General features: G+C 51.5%; 1 protein-coding gene across 1 annotated transcript; it reads right to left on the bottom strand.

Annotated features, from left to right (window-relative positions):
• Window positions 1-1,228: 1,228 nt before the first annotated feature.
• Window positions 1,229-7,116, bottom strand: Spata31l2 (spermatogenesis-associated protein 31 like 2). Its single transcript, XM_063276995.1, has 2 exons — window positions 5,509-7,116; window positions 1,229-5,269 (listed from the first exon to the last, which is right to left on the bottom strand). The coding sequence occupies exon 2, from the start codon at window positions 5,149-5,151 to the stop codon at window positions 1,288-1,290; it is 3,864 nt and encodes a 1,287-aa protein (XP_063133065.1). The 5' UTR covers window positions 5,152-5,269; window positions 5,509-7,116; the 3' UTR covers window positions 1,229-1,287.
• Window positions 7,117-8,202: the final 1,086 nt, after the last annotated feature.

Here is an 8,202-nt window from a genome sequence, read left to right as displayed (position 1 = left end):
GGGACCCACTCTGAGAATTTCCTGTACCCAAATGTGACTCCTGAGGTCCTGAGGTACCATATAGTGCCTTCCTCAGGGCCCTGGCCTCACTGTGGCCTCTGAGACATGCTGAGGCTGCTGCCAGTGATACACTGCTGGCTCAGAAGTGGACTGTTGGTCCCATATCCACACATAGGAGCTGCTTGGTCTCACCCAAGGACCTCGGGAACATGTGTTGGCACTGGGCCCGCGGCTGAGTCCTGTACATTGTGTGGCACCACTGGGAACAGGGTTTTCTATCAGGAAATAAACGCTTCCGTGGGAGCTGTGCCCTGGTTGCTCTCTTCAGGGACCAGAGCAGGGCTCACTGGAGATTGGCTATTCTCCCATTCAGTTACCCCCATGTGTTTACAAAGACTGAGGTAAGGAAACCTGGGCAAGTAGCTGAGGGGGTCCTAACAGAGACACTTCTTTGCCTGCGCAGAGGTCCAGAGAGCACCTGTGCTTTGGCAAAGTCCCTTCTGCTGTGTGGGCAAGTTGTGTGAGAAGGCCCCTTCTTCTGGTCTCCTGGAAAGACAAAGGCTGGGGGCCTAGCATGGCGAGCTGTGAGGTCACAGTGCATCCCCAGCACCCTTCTCAGGTGTCCTTTCCTTGGGACTAATGCTGGCAAAGTGTGTGTGTGTGTGTGTGTGTGTGTGTGTGTGTGTGTGTGTGTGTGTGTGTGTCCGGAGTCCTCCGGGCTGTGAGTGACACAGAGAATATCTAGCTTGGCTTTTCCCCCATCTCAGTGTCTAGAATTCAGGAAGCCAGAACATGCGGATGATCAGATGTGCTGTTAGACAATCTTCTGGGACTGCTTTCTGGGTTGGCATCCAGACACTGGAAAGATAAAGGGCTCCTCCAGCTTGCGGTGGAGCGCCAGCGGACGGGTCCCTGAGAGTCCATAGTCTGTACTGGAAGCACAGGGGCTGAACCTACATGCACGGAACCTTTCAGGTCATCCTCCTGCTGCATGACCCCCTGCCTGGGCCCCGAACATTTTATTTTCTACCTCCCTCCATAGGCTCAATTAATGCATGAAGTCATTCAAATGTCACTGAACCGACCCTGTGGAGAGCTGTCTTCTCCAGAAGAAGATGGAGATGTTCCCTGTGGTCAAGCCCTGCAGGTTGTGTCTCCAGAGTAATGATGCACAAGAGGAACTAATGCCTACCTTGGGAAGCAGTCAATTAGCACTCGGACACCATGGTTTTGTTTTATTTTTTTGTTTTTGTTTTTGAAAAAACTAGTTTTTCGTGGGGAAATTTCCTATCCCGATAGGTGTAGAAAAGCTTTTGCTTTTCTAGACAGCTCACTTCTGCACAGGCAGTGCCAGGGAGAGTAGACCGGGGTGCCTGGGAAACATGGTGGCTGTAACCTGTGCTGACAGGCTTGAGTTCTGATCACAGACTCTCTGAGCAGCTGGGCCTGGCAGGTGTAGTCCATCCATTTGTCTGTGGAAGGTTGGCTGTGTACCTTGGGAGTGTTTCCTTGTGTTTCGTGTCTTTCTGCAGTGGCAGTCCTGTGGAGGCAGACATGCCTGCCCATAGGAGCCTGGGGTGGGTCTTTGTGCAAACTTTTCTTTGAGGCTGTCCTGGCATGGCCAACCCCCACTTTCTCCTGTAGAATAGGCCTGACCGAGATCGTGAAGTCCTGAGCCTCAGCTACCTGTGGGGGCAGAAACACCCTGCTCATGACTGAGCCTTGACTTAGGGAAGTGACTGATGAGGCCTTGTGTTTGTGCAGGAAGTTCTCCTGCACTTTACTTTTACTTGACATAATGTGTGTCATAAAACTTTTTATCCTGTCCCCAAATGTTTTTTCTGGTAGAGGGGAGGAATTGTTTTCACGAGTATCTGACCAGCAGGCTTGGGCAGGTCTCGTCTTTGAAAGGTGTCTATCTTGCCTGGGGCCCCTAAAGCCCTCTTTGTATTTAGTTACATCATAGATATGGCTAGTCCATGGTTCTTCAGATTTAATATTCTTGGGCACATTCCCTCCTCTTGAAAAGTAAGGGTACATGTCCCTGGAGGATGTTTTGCTGGTAGTGGACCTAGTCCTGAAGCCTGACTGTGAGGCCTGAGAGGCTAGGAGATCTGCCTCCAGCAGGACCTCTGGGCCACAGTCTTGAAAGATCATGCCAGTGGTACAGTCCTGCAGGAAGACAGCAGTAACAGAATCTTCTGGCTCCTTGGAAATGGCTCTGGAAGGGGACTGTTTTTCATTGACTTTCAGGGATTCTATACCTTTCAGATGTTCTTTACTCTGAGTGGGTGACACTTCCCTGGCTTCTGCATTGAGAGCCCAGTCACAGGACCCCTCCTCCTCCAGCTCCCTTTTATCTCTGCTAGTTGTTGGGCAGGCGTCTACAATGGTCCCCTGAACTGACAGCCCATGGGAGAGGTCTAAATCTGCACCCTCACTCTCCTGTGAGGCATGGTCACTCTTGAGTAGGTTTGGACCTGGCACTGGGTTGTCATTCCGAGGTCCTCGAACTGTGTCGCTGTGCCGGTCTCTGACTACAAGGCTGCGTGTCCTGTACAAGGAAGCCACTCTGCTCTTCTGGACATTTGAAGGGGCCTCAGAGGGGCATAATTTGTCAGTAGGACGAGTTCCACTTGGAAATTCAAGGTTGAGGGCAGAGGGAGGGGTTTGACTCTGGAAAACTGTTTTTCTTTTCAGATCTCCTTCTGAACCTTTCTGAAAAGGGTCTCCCAGGACAGCAGCAATTTTTGTAACAGAGTCATCCCTAGATTTCAAAGATGTCTGAGAGGGACTTGGGGGTTGTGGAAGTGACAAAGCTACAGCCTTGTTCACCTTGAAGAGTTGTAGGGCCCTGAGGCCTCTGAGGGGCAAGATCCATCTGTGCCTCACCAGGTGTCTTGAAAGATGAGTTTCCAGCACCTGCTGGACGTCAGGATCTAGCAAGGGAAGCCGAGGAGAAGTATCTTTGAAGGTGGACCCATCATTCAACGACTTCTGCTTCTCCGTTTTGATATTTGTTTCTGGTTTTTCAATTTCTGAGTTGTCCAAATGGGTCTCTGAGTTTTCACGACGGACCACCATGTGGTCCCCCGGAATTCCAGGGCAAGTGCCCACAGGCACCTTACTGTCATTGTCATGGCTGTGCTCACTGAAGTGGTTCCTCAGTGTGTCTTGTAGCTGCTGCTCTCCTGGTCCTCCTGGCTGGGGACCTGCTGAGTTGCTTCTTGGCTGTCTCACAGAGTTCTCCACCTCTGTCACAGCGATCGAGTCTAGAACTGTGCCCAGTGATCCCTCTGTGATCCCATCAGTATCTCTCAGAGGTCTTCCTGGACCGTTTGTCAGATCGCAGCATGGGTCCTTCCCTGTCTGGAGTATCTCTGGACCTTTTGCTGAGACCCTCTGTGCATGCGGGCTGCTTTTTCCTGCCAGTGCTGAGGAACATGAAGTCCCTCGATTATCTTCTGCATGACCCATCCCTGGGAGTTTGTCCTCAGATTTCATGAGATAAGTAGATAGCTGGATCTTTTGGTCCTCATGTTTCCAGAACCTGGTTTTTAAGTGTTGCTCTAGGTGCTCTTTGAGCTGGGGGTCAGTGAAATCCTTCAGGAGGTGGAGAACAGAGTCTTGTCCCTGGGAAGCTAAACTGGTGGAAATGAGTTGATGAGAGACTTCCTGTGACATTTTCACTACACTAGGTAAATCGCTCCTACTTTCTTGGTTCTTCTTCAAAAGGTGCTGATCTAGGTGTTGAACAGCAACTGGGAAAATAAGTTGGGATTTTGAATCTATCGGGCAGGAAGCCCTGGAATCCCTAGTTGGAGGTGGATCGGGTTGTAGGCTTGGGAGGGAGGTTGGCTCAGGGGCCAGGGTTTTGACTCCAGACCCTGGTGGAGAACGGGGGCACGGCACGTTTGTAGTCAAAGGATTGGAAGGGACCAAGTGTTGAAGCAAGGGCTTTGGAGAGAAGAGCAGTGGAGCTGCATTCCTCTCAGCTTGTCTTAAGTTGTAAGGAGAGAGTTCATTGAAAAAGATGGCAGGGGAGTCGAGTGGTGAGCCCACCATGCTGACAGTAGCCATAAGGGACTCACTGTGAAGAAAGGGGAGGCCCCAGTAAAGCTGCCTGCAGTCCTTCTGAGACTTGTTCCATAAGACCCTGGGGGAAAAGAGCTGATGGAGACCTGAGAGCTGCTCTGACTTGCAGGTGATGGCCTGCTCGCTGCTCCAGGACTGCAGCATATCACCCACACAGCTCAAGGCGTGGTCAATGCTCTCCCTTCCTTGCTCTTTCCAGAGCTTCAGTTCTACCCTCTTGCTAATCTGCAGCTCCAGGATCTTCTGCACATCAGGCTTGATGAACGGGGGTTCTCCAGCCTCTAGCTGCCTGTATCCAGGGTCTGTCCACAATGAGGCCTCTTGGAAGCTGAAATGGAGATCCTCTTGCAGGGTCTCATCCTGTGACCACTTAGAATGACACCAGGTCCTGGCAGCCGCCTTGTACCAGGAAGAGCTTGAAGGAGACATGTTTGAGTGCTCAAGGCCTGGGGGGCTTGCCATGGGACAAGGCAAAGCTGGAGGAGATGTGCTTCGTGAGGTCACTAGTTGTGTTTTCCACTCACATCGAGGAGGATGAGGAGGAGGAGGAGGAGGAGAAGGAAGAGGAAGAGGAAGAGGAAGAGAGAGAGGAGGAGGAGTTGGAGGAGGAGGAAGAGGAAGAGAAGGAGGAAGAGGAGGAGGAGAAAGAGGAAGAGAGGGAGGAAGGGAAAGAGGAGGAGGAAGAGAGGGAGGAAGGGAAAGAGGAGGAGGAGGAAGAGAGGGAGGAAGGGAAAGAGGAGGAGGAGGAGGAAGAGAGAGCAGAGGAAAAGGAGGAGGAGGAAGAGGAGGAGAAGGAGGAGGAGTCATGCTTTGGTCTGTCTCGGATGGAGAGCAGAACACTGGATCTTGAGGACAGGATGGGGAGGTTGGTCCACATGGTCGTGGTAAAGGATGCATTTTTGGCATTGTCGTCACTGGTGGGGTAGAATCACATGTAAGTGTTTGTGATTCTTTACAAGTAAGGGAATTTAGCAGGGTAGGTGACAAAGTTGAATCTTTGTGCAGCAAGTGTTCCTTGACCAGAGGGAAGGAGGCCACTAGAGGCAAGTTGGCCATAGACTGCTCTGTGGAATGCCTAGGTGGCTGGTGGTCTTCGGCAGCTTCTGGTCTGGATCCTTGAGCCGAGGCATCTCTTCTTAAGAGCTGGCAAAAGCTGATGATGTCAGTAAGCAGGCTGCAGGAGACAGGACATAAGGTTGCAGCTTGGAGCATTCAGCACCAGGAGGTGGACAAGCTGAGCAGGAAAGGCCACCTGCAGCCACAGCTCCACACTGGAATTAAACAGTAGCGCTGTGCACGCACCCCACCTTCCCAGAGGGCCCCTGGTCCCATGGTCAGCCCTTGCCCTTTGTCCCGAGTGATCTCCTCACAGGCATGGGCGTGAGGAGCCAGGAAGCACTGGAGACTTCTCACCTCTGCAGGAGCAAAAGCAGGCCCCTGTCATCCTTCCCTCTCTTCCTGCTGTAGCCTCTGTAAGCTAGAAATACAGATGGGGTGATTGTGGGTAAAGGAGGGAACTGAGAGCCTACGGGAGCCTGAATGCAATGTCCCTTCTGTGGAAATGATCAACTAAACAGGAGCTCAAGCTTCCCTGAACAAGGCCACAGGCCCCAAAGCAATAAGTGCTGGGCACATGTGGGATAGGACCTGACCATAGACCGGAGGCTTCCATTTCCACCGAGCTCCATGGACTTCATGATGTCCCTGTGGAGAGGAGGGAGGTCCAGTGTAGTGGAAGAGGAAAGTGTCTTAGAGAAGTGAAGTAACCCATTTGCCTGCAGACGCATGCAGCATGTTTCTGGTCCGACCCACACCACCCTCCTGACCGCAGCCAACCATGGTCATCCCTGGCTTTATTCTGAGCACAGCACCTCGGCAATGTCTTCACTTCTGATTCCTTCCATGCAGCCACAGCCGCATGGTCTGCAACTCATTTGGTGTCATCCCTTGGGGACAGGGTAGATGAAGTCACCTGTCCAGGGGAAGGAAGGAGCCTACCTTTCAAGGTCCTGATTTTCTTCCTGGCCTTGTTGTGGTCCCTCTTCACCACCTAATAGACAGAGATAACAGACACCACCTGCGGCCCCATTCACACCCCTGTGATGAGGGGTAAGTCTGTATTCTTTTCCCTTGAAAATCCCAAGTGTGGACGGTCTCCGTGAGACCCACCACGGATGTCATTGGTCAGTGTTCTTTCACCTCAGTAAGCTGAAGCTCAGCTCCGAACTGCCTTGTCATTTCCTGAGGCCAGATGTGACTCAAGTCCTGATCCTATGTCCAGGAGTGCATCACCCTCTTCACATGAGCTCAGCTGACCAAGACAATGTTGTGTGAGCATTAATGTGAGGAGGGGGACAGAGGAACCAGTGTTCAGAACGTTTTTTAGTGGAGCCTATCCATCCCAGGTCCACAGTTCCGTGACCACTGAGACATAGTGCTTCTTTCTGCTCTAGGAGGTCTGAGAGCAGATATCACGCAGCCCTCTCTCCCCGTCCTACCCGTGAGTTCTCATGCGGATGTGGTTCCCGTCTGCTGAGATGCCCTGTCCGCCACCTCCCTATTGGATTTGGAAAGTGTTGCCCTAATAGAGAAGGCTGTGTTGGTGTGGATGGAAGGCAGTCTTACCCTTTTGGTGGTGGTGGAGGCGCCCTCTGCAGGTGAGGGTGAGGTGAGTGGGAAGAAATGTATCCACAGGTGGAAGAGGCCCAGTCCACAGGCGAAGGCCAGGATCATGTCCATTGCCCACGTCGTGAAGCTGAGGCTGATCCATTCGGTTGGAGGAAACGGAAGTGAAGGTAGTTCCATGGCACCGTCGTGCCCTACAAGTGCCTGGCACTCCGTGAAGGTAGTGCGTGGCCTTGTACTGGATGCCTGAGCGAATGTTTTAATTTGTCATTCCTTCAGGCTGCATCAGGGAGAGAAGGTTCTCTGACTGATTCACACTGTTGCCCTCAGGCAACTGATCTCTGATGGTTCGCTCTGGGTGTTAGCAGCTGCTCCCAGGCCTACATCACAGAGCTCCTGGGTCCCTGTCACAAAGGGCCCCTGAGATTGGGGGAGGGGCAATGGGAAGAGGGGACCACCAATCTCCCTATTCTCCATCTCTCTTCCTTGTCCTCCATCTATCAGCCTCCACAAGTCTTCTGTCCTCCACAGCTTTTCATAGCTCTGTTTCCACCTGCATACCCTGTCAAAGACAGTCTTGCCCACTTTCTGTTTCTCTCTATCCACCGAGAGAGGCCTGCTCACCTTCTGTCCCCACCCCCTCATTCCAAGGGAAGGGCTTGTCCACATTCTGTGGGCTTTTGAAACCACAAAAACACCCCCAGTGACACACCTCCTAATCCTTCCCAAACTGTTCCACCAACTGGGAAGTAAACATTCAGACAGATGAGCCTTTGGGAGTTCATTCAAACCCCCACATTCCCCTTTGTCCCTTCATAGGCTTACAGCTCTATCATAAAATGCCCTCATGTTGTGGAAATTATTTAAATCCTGGCCTTTGTTTCTACCCCTCCTTTGGTATGTGAATTCCCGGGAGAAATAGACAATGTTTATATTTATAATAAGCATTAACATAAGAGCTGGGTAGATGAGGTCTGCCCTCCATGCTGTTTGAATCTACTTTCCTATCGATATTATTACTATTTACTATATTTCATCTGGGCTGCTCTTAACTCCAATTGACCAGCCCTCAGAGCCACATTCATATAGGTCACCTCACTCATGGCGGCTCCTCCCTCTGAGTTCTCCACTCCTCTTCCCTTCTGTTCGTTCTTGGAGCCCAGGCCTGTGAAACCTAAACTGTTAGCACCTTTATATCCCCATCAGAAGTAGTGTGGGGGCAGGGCCACTCAGCATCTTAGGTCTTTCCTGCAGATGCCATCTCTTGTGACAGCAAGGAGGGGCTCAAATTAGCATTAGAATACAGGCATCATTAGGCTAGCCTGAATGCTTGAATTACAGTAGATGCACAGAACACTTGAAACTCAAGAGGGATGACCAAAATGCAAAGGCTTCACTCCTTCTTTAAAAGGGGAGCAAGAATACCCTTTGGTGGGAATAGGGAGGCAAAGTTCAGGACAGAGGCAGAAGGAACACCCATTC

The sequence above is a fragment of the Rattus norvegicus genome, chromosome 17 (assembly GCF_036323735.1).
Source record: "Rattus norvegicus strain BN/NHsdMcwi chromosome 17, GRCr8, whole genome shotgun sequence".
In the NCBI taxonomy this organism is placed as follows: domain Eukaryota; kingdom Metazoa; phylum Chordata; class Mammalia; order Rodentia; family Muridae; genus Rattus; species Rattus norvegicus.
Note: the sequence above shows the minus strand (reverse complement) of the source record. Positions and strands in the feature narration are given on the sequence as shown.

Bases quoted from the DNA above. Each gene is read 5' to 3' on its own strand.
- Spata31l2 (XM_063276995.1), bottom strand. From the start codon at position 5,151: ATGGCCAACTTGCCTCTAGTGGCCTCCTTCCCTCTGGTCAAGGAACAC.